Source organism: Accipiter gentilis, chromosome 5, assembly GCF_929443795.1.
Source record: "Accipiter gentilis chromosome 5, bAccGen1.1, whole genome shotgun sequence".
Classification (NCBI taxonomy): domain Eukaryota; kingdom Metazoa; phylum Chordata; class Aves; order Accipitriformes; family Accipitridae; genus Astur; species Astur gentilis.
Window position 1 is genome coordinate 29791618 of NC_064884.1, and position 15028 is coordinate 29806645.

General features: G+C 37.9%; 1 protein-coding gene across 1 annotated transcript in view; it reads right to left on the minus strand.

Moving 5' to 3' along the window:
- Positions 1–215: 215 nt before the first annotated feature.
- Positions 216–15028, minus strand: part of SNX9 (sorting nexin 9) — a 64419-nt gene continuing 49606 nt past the window's right edge. The window contains exons 13-18 of the mRNA XM_049800082.1: positions 13434–13511; positions 7664–7740; positions 6682–6771; positions 5094–5208; positions 3605–3696; positions 216–2281 (exon numbers count right to left, since the gene is read on the minus strand). Coding sequence (XP_049656039.1) covers positions 2234–2281; positions 3605–3696; positions 5094–5208; positions 6682–6771; positions 7664–7740; positions 13434–13511 — 500 coding nt within the window. The 3' untranslated portion in view covers positions 216–2233. The remainder of the gene's footprint in view (positions 2282–3604; positions 3697–5093; positions 5209–6681; positions 6772–7663; positions 7741–13433; positions 13512–15028) is intronic.

The window sequence follows — 15028 nt, forward strand, 5'->3', positions numbered from 1 at the left end:
ATGCGTAGCCTTTGCTGGTTTGCAGTCACTAGCACTATTATACCATTCAGTTGTGATGCCTGCTTTATGGAAGACACATGGATGCTTTCTCATTCCTCAGCTGGCCAGTGTGTGTAAGCTGATGAAAAGCTATAAGGAGGATTTCCCTCATACTGCATCACCCTGTTAAAAGCAACATGATGATTTCAAAGAAAAAAATAAAATAGTCTCGTGGATATACATAAATATTTATTATCAGTTTAACTTCATTTTACTAGAAGTCTTTAAACATAGTTTTTCTTTTTTTGCCAAAATGTTGCATCTCTGACACAGTTCCTACCGTCATAGCTTCCCTGCACTGGGAATGCACAGCTTACACTTAGATTCTAAAATAATCTATTCAAGAGAAAGAACCTTCAACTTTAGTGCATATGGAGCTATTTAAAGATTGGTAAAAAGACCTCCCCTTCCCCTCCCAAATTAAGAGTCTGTTACAAAGAGATTTCATTACCAAAAAAAGTGAATATACAAATACTAAAAAAATGCTGGCTTGAAGAAGTGATTTCAGAATTTACTGTACACGTTGTAACAATTTATTATATAAGCTGCTTCTACATGCAAGCAGATCTTACATTTGGTGTAAAACATTTATACACATTCTTTACAATTTGTACATATTTAAATGGCTGTATCAAACAACACTGCGCTATGGAATTTTGGAAGCGAACAACTAAAATTGGGAGGAGAAAAAGACAAGGTTTATAAAATGTGAACAAAACCCGTGACACTGAAAAACATCTAGACTTGACTTAGGCTTAGTCTTGTTTGGTTTGGTTTCAGGTTATTCAGGCAGACACAGATTTTCCTTCTAGCACACAAAAGTAACACCAGTGCAAAAATAGAGTAAGGCAACTATTCAACCAGCAGACTGTACCCGTCACTCAGAATGGCTTATTGGTAAAATGCCTTTTTTTTTTTAGTTTTTATTTTTTGCTAAAATGTTTATATTCTAGGCACATTTTAGCAAAAACAGCATTTTGGCTTCCCTGCTTGCTTATAGCATGAAATGAATTACTGTAGTTCGTGTGCATTGTGAACAAGGTTGGTGGTGGCTTTTTTGTTTTGAGAAGCCCAGGCCTCAAATGATATTTCAGTAGTATGAAAGAGGACACTGGGCCACTTGATAAGAGATGTTGATCAAAGCACAGAGTTTGTGTGATAACTAATGATGTTATTCAGTACTTTTGTCACCTTTAATTTGCATTAGAAGGTAACAAAAAGTTAACCCAAGCCAATAGCATACCATACTACTACATGAAGACCTGAGCTTAGTTGGAGTTTGGGGACTTATATTAGTTTGGGTTAGATGTGGCAGTGTACCCCCTGCTGAAACACTTCAAACTCTCAGAGGGATAAAAGGGAAGTTGGCCCTCTACATCACTGAGGAACACCAGTGCCCTATGGCATAACATCAGGGGGTGCCAAAGTGCTGGTATGGAAAACTGTTTTCCACACATTCCTGAATGGCTCTTTCCTAGTTTGTACTTTGTCTTCTCACACAGCGCATAGCCAGAAAGAAAGAGCCTGACATAAGCTCTGAGGTGGTGTGCCACAAGTACAAGATTTAGTTAGAAGGAAAAAAAGAAAGAGAAGAATGAATGATACTTACCAGAAGTCATAATGGGAGCAGTTTGCCATGGCTGTGTATGGGAAGCAAAACTTAGAACAGTGTTCATTCGGGAGATTATCATGAACACGTACCAGAAACATACACAGATATAATTCCTCCTGGCTACTGAATCGCTAGAGAGCTGAATTGAATATAATGTGTATTAAAGTAATTCTCAAACTTGTCTGCTTTCCCACTTTAAAAAAAAAAAAAAAAAAAAAGAATTTGTAACTGATGTTGATTAAGAGTTTTTGGAAGAACATCTGATAGACACAAGTCTGCATGAAGTCCATGGCAATGTATCAGTTTGATAATTTAGATCCCTATAACTGACAGCATTATCTAGCTGTTTTATTTAAATAATGATACAAATGAGAGAGCATTCAAGATAAGAGAACCTTATCTTATGATTTAGGCTGATAAAGGAAAATTTTAAATAATTCTTTTTTTCTACAACTGATTTCTGTTGTTGGGGGTTTTTTGGTGGGGTTTTTTTGGCTGGCAAAGGCTAACAAGTTTTTATTAGCATTGCCCCCAAATCAGAAAAGCACTTCGGAGTTGTTCTTTATTGTTGAATATTATTCTCTACATCACAGGAAAGCGGCTGAGTGCCTGCCTCAGCTTCTGTGCAATCTGAAACAAAGAAACAGAACATATTTAATATGTAGTCACTTTATACTATGCAGAAATACAACACCAGGCTAAGAAATTAATTGTTCCCTCATTTTCTGAAAAACTGCATATTTTACTGCAGATTTTGTGTATATAGGATTCTCAAAGCATTCCATTATAAAGACTTTTCATCTCATATATACATTTTCTGCTTTGTTCATTTTGTGCTTTCACTGCTCAGGTTGTACTGGAAAAAGTATTGTAGGCAGGGCTGTCATTCTGCCTGTTAGGTTATCTAGCACTTCACTATGCAGGAGGGCTACAGGAACAAAGCCAGATTTTTCATGAAATCCATTTCCCTGCTGAAACAAAGCCACATATCAGAACAGAGCTCCTGTGCTCTCCCCACAGCTCTCATGGTAGCCAGCACCCCATATGTGACCATGGATCTGGTCCCTGTACGGGGAAGAGAGGATTGGTACAAGGAGACTGGTGAGGGTGCAACCAGAAGAATTGGGATAGACTGGACAAGAGACTGAAGGAAGGTAAGGGGAAACCTATGCCAAACCCCATCAGATGTGTCAGAGAAACTGAGCAAAGTGACCTAACGGGGGACCTGAAGTTCTCATCCACAAAAGATACCTCTGAAACCGCACTGGCACCTTTTACTGCTGTGAAGGGCAACCAGTTGCTTATATTCCTCCTTTAAGCCAGGTTCCAGCACACTCAAACTCACATGTTTTACCAGCATATCAAATTAGAAAATTTGTCCTCGGGTTTCATTTAAAAAACCACAAGGAATACATGCATAAGAACAATGTTAAATGAGAACTAAGGTTGTAGGTCAAGTGCTCAGTTAACATATAAGTCACCTAAACCACTCCAGTCCCCCCCACCCCACACTTGCATACATCAGGCTTTAAATCACAGCAGCTTCCCTTTGTCCTCCCATCCTATGGGAAGGAAATTTCATTCAAATGTTTTATGGTTGCATTCAGTGCAGCAGGTCTTACTGCATGTCATAGAACTAAAATTCTTTGTAACTTTAGTACTGGCATTGAAAAAAAAAAAAATCAAGCTGTCAACAATAATGTTTCTCAACACTGGTTTTTAGGTCTAATAGGTCTAATGACATAGTCATATACATAGGATAGTATCTATAGGAAAATACTATTTTAACTCATTCTTTGGGGTTTTTTAATTTTTTTTACATTTACAATTCTTAAAATATCTGCTCTCTGGGAGAGGCTTATACAAAAAGATGAATAAGTATTGTGAGTATTTCTTATGAAAGCAGTAGCACAGCATGCGCCAGGAAAATGGTACTGAAATGCTACACCTTACCGTTTCATAAAACTGTGCCTGCTGCTCCAGATACAGACGAATGACACTGTTGTAGTCATAAATCCGGTTACTGTGGAAGTGATTCATCTCAGCTGCAATTAGACCCAGGAGGCAAATTATTTAAGAGAAGCATTCGTAATCAGGAATAGTTTCACTCAGTTCAGGTTAGTTACTGTGCAACAAGCTCAGTGTCCAGCCCTGCCAGCATAGTTACTGTTCTCATGCTTCCACAACCTGTTTTGCCTGCAGCACTCAGACTATGATGGAACTGTTTGTAAAATTGGTAGGGTGTCAATTACTCACTGCTAAAATATGGACACTTCCTGGATAAAGCCAGGTTCTTGCTACAATACTCAGGTGTACAAAGATTTCGTAAAGAATAGAAGTGGGATTTTCTCCTCCTGAGGTAACTGCTCTTTCCTGAAGTGTTTCCAACAGAATTTGGCTAGGACATTCAGATTTCCAAGGGTATAGATATCAAGTTGTAAGCCACAGCTGTAAATATTTAGCTCAAAAAAAAGATACAACCAGTAGTGTTTGACCTATTCTTGACTGAGGCTGTTTCAGTAGAAACCTGAGAAATAGCATTACTGAATCTGTAAAGCCTTTTACCACTTTCTGCATCTCTTGTCAAATCACAGCTTATGGCCGAAATAAAAAGTTAAGTATATTTTGAGATACAAACAGAGGGAGAAGGAATATTCTAGGTTGTAAGAGACATCCTAGAGGTCTCTTCCATGATTGCCACTTATACAGCACAGTCCTCTTGCATCATTGTAACCATGAAAGAGGTAGTGGGGAGTTTTCTTGTTTGTTTTTAAAATCAGTTTTGTGTGCTGCTCTGACTTTGTCCTGTAAAATACTGAGTACTCTTGGCTTTAAGTCAGTGAAAAAAGATGCAACTCCCTCAGCAATAAGTAGTCCTACTGAAGACAGTAACAGGATGTACTTAAGGGCTTGATATCCTGCAGGACTGAGCCCGGACTCCACTTCCCCCAGTTTGTCAAGTGTGGTGTGTTATGTCCCGTATTTACAATATCTCTAACCTAAAGAGAAAAAAGTTCATTCAAAGAACATCCAGGAAATAAAATCTTATCCACGAGAACATGAATCTCAACTGGATTATGTCTGACTAAACCATGAGTCAGAAAAACACCTCTGCCCATACTTTTTCTTTGAGACATTATCACTTCAAAATGAAAGAATCAGCCTGGGGTGGTTGGTGTTTGGTGATTTGGTTTGTTTTGGTTTGAATGCATTTCCAAAATATGCATTTCTTGCAATAGCAATATGAGATTTGAAAGAAAACATTGGGCAAGGTAACTGCAATTTTAGAAAAATCTAAGCAGGTCATAAGAAAAAACCCCAAACCATGCCTAGCTTTTATTATCATTCCTGGTAGAACAAAGATTCTCTTTCAAAGTTTGTTACTTAGGAGATGTCCTTCAGAGGTCTACAATATTGCCATTTAGTCCAAAATTTGGTTTACCTTGTAGTGCATAAGCCATGGTGCTCACACGTTTCACCATGTTCTGTTTGTCTTGTGGTGTTATTTTACTGGTTGCAACTAATTTATCACTTTCCTTCACTCTTTCTATTGCTCCCTGTAGAAACCATATGCAGAAAGATTAAAAAAGTACATTAAAAGAGTAGTCAAAGGTCTTTATAATCATCTAAAATACCACTGGCCACATTTTGAGCTTGCACACTATACAAACATATATACATGCACAACGACCAATTCTGCCTTCCCACATTTTCACCCAAAGTTTGTTATTTCACTATTGCTTTCAAGAGTCCTAACAGCTTGCAAAAAGTGACTTCGAACACAGGTGTGAACACAGTCACTAGGAAACTGAGTTTGGTAAAGGCAGTAATACACAAGGATACATACAGAAAGAACAAAAGGACCAAGTTTCAAAATACAGCTGACCAACGCAACAGACATCCAAAAGCCTCAAACTATCAAATGCCTGTAGGACCTTATTTGCACATTATACAAGGTAAGACAACATGAGTGATTTTCCAGGAGACTACAACTCATTGCAATGTATAACTTCTGATTTGGGAAAATCTTTGTGTCTCAAACAACAAGCATAAGAAGAAATGCCTCCCCCTTCACAATGTATTTGTGCCAAACAACATTCAAGAGAATCAATCTATTTACACGTCTCTTGGCAATAGGCTTATGTTTTGAGTTTTAAAAACATTTATTCTCCTTTTGTGGTATTTTTCCCCAAGGATTCTGTGGGATGAGGGACCGCAAGTGTCCTGAAGAAAGAATACACAAATCTGATATGCTCCTATCTTTGTTACTCTCAGAAGTATGTTGGTTTATACATTGAACACGTCAGGTGGTAAAAAAAAAATAAAATACTTGTGTACTACTTTAGTGCTTCAAAATTTTTAATTTCTTGAAATATGTTACAGCAGGCACGTGAACATAAGGAATTCTCTAGGACCAAAAAAAAAAAAAGCAGAATATCCCAAACTAGACACAATGGCTAAATTTATTGTTTTATTATTTAATGGCTTCCATGGTAGAAAGAGGTTGGTTTTTGTTGCTGGTGTTTTGTGGGTTTTCTTCCCTAGAAAAGTTAGTCCTATTCTCTCTCTCTTTTTTTTTTTTAAATATTAAAAATCTTCTAGGCAGTGCATGACTATTTATCACATATCAGTAAGCTAGCCATGTAAGTGTACCAAATTTTTCCTACAATACTGGTATGGTTTAGTATCAACTACCATGTAAGACTCAAATACTACAAATTTACACTACTGCTATTCACCACATTGGGACATAAAGTTAACCTGAAGAAAGTCATGAAGCTCCTAGTGCTCTACTATAGCAGAAAGTCATGATATTCTCAAATCTCAAGACAAGTGCTAGCTTTCCTGCCCTGCAAGTATTTTTTTTATTTATTTATTTAAAAAATCAACATGCCAGTTCCACAGAAACTTTCAGTGTTTCTGGAAGAAGGGCCCAGGCTGCTGCATAAATGCAGTGTATCATACCAACACTTTTGTTGCTGTAGATCTTCCTACTGCCCAACCCTTAAAAGGAAAGGCCCCTCACATACCTTATGAGCTCCTATGATGTCAGGGAAGCAACCAAGAAATCCCTTATATTCATGATTTGTTTCCATCAAAAAGTGAAGATCTTTCTTCGGCTAATAAACAAAGTATAAGCATTAGTAGAAGTATCTGTGGCATATAAACATCACAGAAAAGAAACTATGATGCCAGAAAAGGATGAGGGAAAAAAAGGGAAGGAAAGAATAGAAAAAAACCAGACCAAATTATTGTTTGTTGCAAGTTTTTCATATTTAAAAAGGTCCTTATTAAAATAAAAGCTTTTTGGAGTAAGGCACCAAGCACCAGTGAGCAAATGCCTCTGTTCTTTGTTTTACTCAATGTTAGCTTACGAAGTGAGGGGTTTTGCCTCAAGTTTTCACTGAAGAGGAGTTACCAGTACAATCTCATTACATATAGAGATATGTACATGCACTGGTGCGTCTCCTTAGTCACTAACTTGGAAAGCTGTTTCAAGAACTTCCAGTCTCAACCCTGAGATCAAGAGGATCTACGTTTTGGAGACTTTAAGCTTAATACACTACATATCAATTTATGACTTGAATACTTACACCAGTCAGGACTTATTTAAGCTAAATTTTTACTAAAGCAGGCAATTGCACATCAAGACAATGAAACACAGTAAGATCTGGATCCTGTAGACATTTGGTGAAGGGAAAAACCCGATCCTTGATTAAATCTCATTCTTTTGTATCAGTAATGAAGACAGCTCACTGACATCAGAAAACACATTTAAAGACTAAGTAATCACTTTAGTATTTTAGACCCTCCCATCACATCCCTCCTAAGTTGACATATAGTAGAAAAGAAAACAAAAGTGCATTTAAAAGTATTAATAGTAATTTCATTTAACTGGTCTGCAGCACTAGCAGTTGTTTTAACAGGAAAGAAAAAAAGAAAAAGTCAGAAGTTATCCAAATAGGTGGTATGTTCGTACATGCTATGCCAATGCATTCATAATAATTCTACCTGATCTGCTACAAGACTGGCGATTTCTTCATAGGTTTTTCCTGCTTCTGTTATTGCTCCATTGAGATCAGATTCTCCTAAAAGTAAACATCAGTGTTCAAATTACAGTAAGTAACTTGCCTTGATTCAAGGCAAATTTCTAAAATAGCTTATTTTACAATAATAAATTCCTAGTCATCATTTTATAACCAACAGTAATAAAGAAGTTAGAAAAATATTAGTAGTTTTTATATCATTAAAGAAGGAAAACTCTGAAGATCTTGTAGAAAATAAATACTTAAAGGGACCACGTAAACACTGTTCTACCATAGTACTAGCACTATTCACTTCCACATTTCATAATTACATGTAGTTTAAATACACAGGTATTCCCCCACACGGGGCAACAGGAAGCCTACCAGAATGGGAGACAAGGGAGAATGAGGAGGGTGACACTAGAAGATAGACTAACAAAGTTGAAGAGACACCTGCTGTTCTGATTTTTAATAAATTATTTTCATACCTGATAAGCAGTAAATTCTCCACGATGCCCTATGGAGGAGTGATGCTATCCCTAAGCTCTCCAACAGTCCTGGACCATAACTGTTGGAAGGTCAGAGAAGCAGAAGGAGGCCCAGCTAATTTTTTTCCTTGCCAACAAGATTTCTGACACTTTAGGGAACTCTCGGATAATATTTTCAAGCTCTGTAAGAATTGCTGCTTTTAAGAGTAAGTTTCTAACTTTCATCATCACATGAAATAGATCAAAGGGCCCCACAAACTACACTTAAAAATACAGACAACACCACAAATCCTAAGCTAGATAACACCACAAGCGCTCATAACACTGTATTACTAGCAGGACATGGCTACATGGGACAAAGATGAAAACAAGCCTTACATTCTTGGGTTTTTCATGCCACTTCACCTTCCCAAAACACCACAGGTTTTTTCCATCCTTGTTAGCTTGTCCAAAGCATGTAGTCAACAGTATGGAAAGCAAATTGAAGTAGAGAAAGGGGAAGGTATAATTTGCAGATTTTGCATTTTATTTTTAAAAATAATTTTTCTCACCCTTTCAGACATGCCTTGATATTAGGCAGCAGTTAGTCTTTTACAAACATTTTGTTTTTATTTTATAGACATTAATCAGCGACTTGATTGTAAATTACCAAACATTGACTTCATTAATGATTAATTTGAACATTAAAGTATCTTCTTTTACTACAATGTATAGACTAATCTGCATTAGAGATTTATTAGATCGTATTCCTTCATTTTAGCATGTCCTAAAGGAAACAAGGTAATGACTAAATGTTGCTTCAGTTCTATTAATCGATTCTTACTTTCCATAAGACTGGTTTCATAAAGCCAAAAGCTTTGAGGGAAAGCTGCTGATCCTAAGAACTAGTAAGTCCAGGTACACAAACACTGCTAAAGAAATAGTTATTTTTCTCCTATTTGAGCCTGTCTGGATAAAATAAAAATAAAACCAACATGAAATGCCATTGTGGGATCTAAGAGGTACATAATTCAGAAGATAACTTCACATTGTTGTAAAACAATAACAAAATTTTGAGGCGCTCCATTTCATTATTTCAGGTAGACTTAAATAATTTAATTATTTCAGAATTCCCCTTGTTTACTCAGAAGTAACCTTGAAGTAACTGCTGCTTTGGCAACTGACTCCTAGATTTTGGGACAAAACATGGTATGGCTTTAGAGACAGAAGCCAGGTTAGTCTAGATGTTGCTGTTCATTTCATAATACCATAAAAGATGATGACTTTTCCTATCTGAGCAAAACAGAAGAGGAAGAGCACATATATTTGAGTGGAAATAGAAAATCCTCCCCTTCTGTGCAGAACTCACTCAAAGGACCTTCATATGTTGGAGCTTCAAAGCATCTAGACAAACCCTCCCAACACTGATCCTCTTTCATTTGGGGGCAGCAGGGCACAAAGCCAGCTTGTAGAAGCATACATTAAGAGTTTCTACAACTAGCAGAGGCATTCACACTCCTCCAAAAGATAGTATATTTAAAATTGTTCCAGAGAGCAGATCCTGACAATAGACAGGCACACAAGTGGCAGAAGAATATCCACAGCTCCACACGCTGCATCCTCGTCTTCTACAATCCCTTTTTCAGGTAGTGCCAGGGCAGTCTTAGAGGGTCAGATTTCATCTCTCACCTGTTGCACCCTCCAAGTTTTAAGAAACGTTACCAGCAGTGTCATGCCATGCCCAGTTGGTCTCTCCCTACACCAGGGCACCTTGTCAGAGATACCACATGCAACCCGCAGGCTCACCCATCGGAGTAACTTGAATTCCAGCAGCAGATTGCTCCCGATCACTGTTGTCAGCATGGGTTTTGGTCAAAGTTTTGTTACTTGGATATGGCCGAGTTTCTAGTGTTCTCAGCTTCTGAACTGATAAGAAGCCCATTTGCCAGCTTTGCAACTCAAGCCATTAAAAGCTTAGCTGGGTCCCAGTGCAAGGATATACCAGGATGTTGACTTCTTTAATCAACAGAAAAGCAGAAAGCCCCACATGCTGCTGATGTTTACAACAAAATTATGGCAATGTGCATTACATGTATCCACAGGAGAAACAGATAGGGCTTAAAAGTATTGACTAAAGGTAGTTGCAAAAAGACCAGTTAAAATGGCCAGTAATATTCTACAGATGTTTCAACCTAACCACGTGGACAAACTGATACTTTCATTGATTTACAGACCTGCATGCTGTCTTAGGGAGATGAATGAAGATGTAAAACTATGAGGAGTCTTTTGGAGATGTTTAGCAGAGCATCTCTTAGCAGTTCAACTGCTTCGTAAATGCCAGTGATTATCATATCTGAGGAAATACACCAGGCATATTGGAGGAACTAATACTCTGTAAGGCTTGACGGGGGCAGCAGAATGTTTTTTTATCAGGTAGTGTTTTTGTTTTCTTTTCTTTCAAAGCATGTTTTAACAGAATCCAAGAGTAGGAAAAAGATAGTTTGATGTACTATGGAACTACTCGTAACAAGATTTTTTTCTTGACAAGTACACCTCAGACTGAATGTTCAGCACACAAGCAGCTTGGAAGGCAAGATGTGCCTGTTGCTAGCTGGCAGGATAGTGAAACTTGCGTGTAACTGCCTAACAAAATTCCTGAGGGGTGATGTTGGATTAGGAGATCTTACTATGGTTGAACGGCATATCACAGCCATTCATGTTTTTTTAATACAGGAGAAAGACTCACCCAGATTTGGCACCACAGAAGAGAAGCCATGCTATTTAAGGCTGCTTTAACCTAAGAGCATCGTACAATGCAGAAAGATAGGCAATGTAGTGCCAGGCTGCAAGACACTTCCAGGTTTATTCCAGAGCTGTCCAATATGCATTTTTTTTGGACCAAAATCATACTTTCAAAACACATGTTCTTAAAATCGATCAGACAGTACATAGGCCCATGGCCAAGTTAAATGAGAAACTCTCAATGCGTCCTTAATAGTTTTAAAGGTACCCTTGCCTCTGCAAATACTTGGGACAGATTCCCAGTATGCACTGTGGCGGGCAACTAATTGCTAAGGCTCATTCTGCAGCGTAAGAAAGAGAGCTGGATTCTGAGTCAGATTAAGGAGTGCATCTTGCCTCGTGCAAATCTTAAACATTTTAGGCTGGAAATTAGAAGAGAAGGCAGCAGACATTCACCACACATAATAAGGGTTTACAGAGCAAGGAGGCAGCACTGATGAAAGAGGTAAGGACAGTAGATACATCCCATGCTAACTACAAAGTAACCAACTAACAGTGTGTTCAGTATGTTGGAAATCAGCAGTAGCTGGAAACGTTCCTGTCATCAAATCAGTTGCTGCAATCTTTAGTGGCCTATATGCTTAAACTTCCAGGACTCAAGTATTTAAAAAAAGAAAAAAGGAAAAAAAAAAAAAAGAGGATGAGGATATTCAGCTCCCAACAGAAACTGAACTGAGTGCCTTTAAGTATGGCTGAAGGAGCCATTCCTCTTTACTGATAGTCCACAAAAACCATATCCCATACTCAAGCCTAACTAGTACTTCTTCATTTGAGGGAATGTGCCTTCTTTTAAGTATTGAGATCTGGAAAGCCACATCCTATCAGTTTAAATCCAGGTGCTTACATCTCTTGCACAGAGTCTGCTTAATCCGCAGACCAGTACCTGAGGCAACCATCAAATGAAATTGTATCAGAACAGCAGACAGGACACAGTGAGGGCACCAGTGATGAAGACATTTAAAGCAACACGTGCACTGCACTTATTCTCTCTTCCTGGGAACTCAAATTAAAAAGCAAAGAATCCCATATATTATTCATTCTAGAAAAATACACTGGTGTACCAGTTATTAAAAAGAGCAAACTATATGCAATTAGGACAAAGGCATCAGTGGGAAGGGCATTTTCCTCAGCAAGATACTAGGGTGCAACCAGGTACAACTGGGCAAGCAGCAAAGAGAAACATCCTTGCCTTATTCCCAAGCATCATGGGATCTATTTTTTCATACCATTCAAAGATGCTGGAAATCAAACTGAAGCTTTGATTCTTAAGGTTGATCTGCAATTTTGCATCCTAGCTTTAAGCCATATTGTTTTCCCTTTACCCTGGCAAAACGACGTGTGTTATAGTTCAAGCAATTTTCAGTCCTTTCTCAAGAATTCTTACTAGATTGTATCTGGTTAGGATTTACAGCTCTCTAACCCATGCTAAGAGTACATAGCTATGTAAATCCCCTACCTGGTTCTCACATGTAAAAGTAAAATTTTAGGCAATACGCTATGCTCCAATTCTAAATAAGCAGTCATCCTGTTGAAGTATAGGATAAAGATGAGAACAAACTACAGGGACTATGCCTATTTCCAATGCTTCCAGCAGCAGAGAACCCAAGTTTCAGAAGCAGTTGCATTTTAATACCTGGTTTATGGGGCAAAAAGCTTTAAGAGTACAAAGCAAGCGGTAGATGAGTAGCCAGAGTAAGCACTGGCCAACTAAAAGTCCTAAGATGGAAAGATTTCAGGAAACCTCTATACTATAACATTTAAGGTTTTAGAACAGAGCAATTTTGCTATTAAGTCTAGGAAAAAAAAAACCCAAACAACAAAAAACCAAAAAAAACTATTGACAAGAGAATCCCAGAGAAAATGGACTCAATAAGCTCCCTCTGGGATATGAGGAAATATTTTCCTGTTATCTGGAAAACATCAGCAGGATTTTAAGTTTAGCCTAAAGACTACATTTTAGGAGAACAGGAGAGGCTATTTTAGGGCTCTTGAAGGAGAAGGAAAGGTGAAGGACAGGAAAGGCTACAGTAGCCAACGCTCCAGCCCACATAATGGTATACAAAAATCTTGTATTAAGTTTTCCATCTTCATGTGGAGTTGCTGTTTCATGAAGTCACACAATAGTTCTGTGACAGATATTTTCAAGGCTGCGTTTTCTCCCCTTTCCTTTGATATCACAAAAAATGCTACAGCGTGTTTTGTCAGTGAGGTCAGTAGCCAGATTATACATTAACGAGATCAAGCTAAACTCCTCCACCACCACCAAGCCACCACATGATTATACAGTAACAGAAAACAAGATTGCAGTCTAGAATATAAAAACCCATAATACACACAGGGAAACAAGTTTTTAATATTTTTTCCAAAATCATATTTGACAGGTGAATTTCAAAGAGGAAAGTATTAAGCTCTTTGGCAAAAAAATGCAGCATCATGTAATTAAAATATCTGTTGTTAAGTAAAGTACAAATGAAGCTATAGAAGTACCTTGGTATCCACTTGTGCTGAAGACCAGTGCCAGGCTCTGCAATGCTTTTCCTATCTTCTGGTATTCCTTAGGTAGTGCTGGAAGTGGGAAAAGGATGGGGAGAAGAGGGAAACAGAAGCAAAAACCCACAAGGGTAAGTGAGACTAAAACTGCAGCATTTCCAAAACTTGATAGAAGCAGATGTCAAAAACAACTAGGTTTTACATTTCCTCTAGTGAAGCATTTACAATCACATTCTTGCCCCCTCCCCTGCTACAGACGTTCCAAAACTGGATAAAGCAATTACAATCTGGATTCCGGAAAGCTACAAACAGTTGGGGAAACTGTGTGTGATTGCTATAAAAAAATCTCACTGCACTCCTAGCTCAGTCCTCCTATGCATACAGCAAGATTTTTTTGTCCCCCTCATGACCAGACTTTATCCTCCTGGGCGAGGGGGGGGCAGGGGAGAAGTGCTGCAGTGACACAGAGACTAGATCTCATTAATATTTTAAGAGAGGAAATTATTATACAGACCTGTAATACCTAAACTCTCCTCAAATCATGGATTTTATATTAAAGGCACTAGAAACCAAGATTATCTAGGCATAAAAATTGATGGAAGTATCTGAATAACAACATTGGTTTTTATAATCTACTTATTGCAAAAGTCTGCATAAATTGCTTCTTCACAATAAAGTCAATAAGCTGTGATTTATGAGTGCGTTCATTATTAACACTTCAAATACCACCACCCCAGAGGCCTAAAAAGCAATCTGAAAAGTGAAAGCAGTTTTTTGTAAGCTACTTATGCTAGCAGGAAAAAAAAACCAAGTAGATGTGCTTTTTGTCAAATATTTGTATTCAGAGTATTCACTCTGAATATTTGTATTCACTGTCCAGGTAAATAGCAGTTTTTTAGTTGCTCTAGCATCCCACACAATCTGATTTTCACAGAGGAACCCCTTTGTGTGGTTAAAAAAAACCCCAAAACCCAAAAAACACTCCCCCCCCCCCCCCCCCCAAATCACGTAATTTTATTGATTATCTTTGATCAAGTTCTTGCTCAGAAGTTAGATTATTTATGACAACTGGTATTTCTTATACAACAGGTACCATTCAGAGTACTAGAGTTCTGTTATCAGCCATTAACTTGTTACTGAAGTTCCCACTGGGGATTCAGTGAAGAATGTTTGATTTCTTTCCACTTGCATTGAAGAAGTTTCCACTGTCAATCATTTTAAATATCATAGAATGTAATGCACGTAACTACTGCTCAGGAAGTGCCAAAAATACTTCTGACTAGGAGCTGGGACTAGAGCTGACAGGGAACTTAAAACCTGAAAGACTACCGAAATGCTTCAGTTTTGCATGTCCCAATTTACCAGCCTCTTTTTTCTATTCAGTATGAATGTCTGGAAAATTAAAAGTTCAAATTTTCAACACAATCACATCTGACTTGCTACATTTATGCTAACTAATGAATTGCTGTAAGTATTAGAAGAGTCATTCCATGCATAAAGCACTAGTGTCAAAGTTTAAGGAGATTTTAGCAGTGAACAAAATACTGAATTTCTTTCGTAAGGGCTGGCTGTGACTTGTGCTTAACTATGGT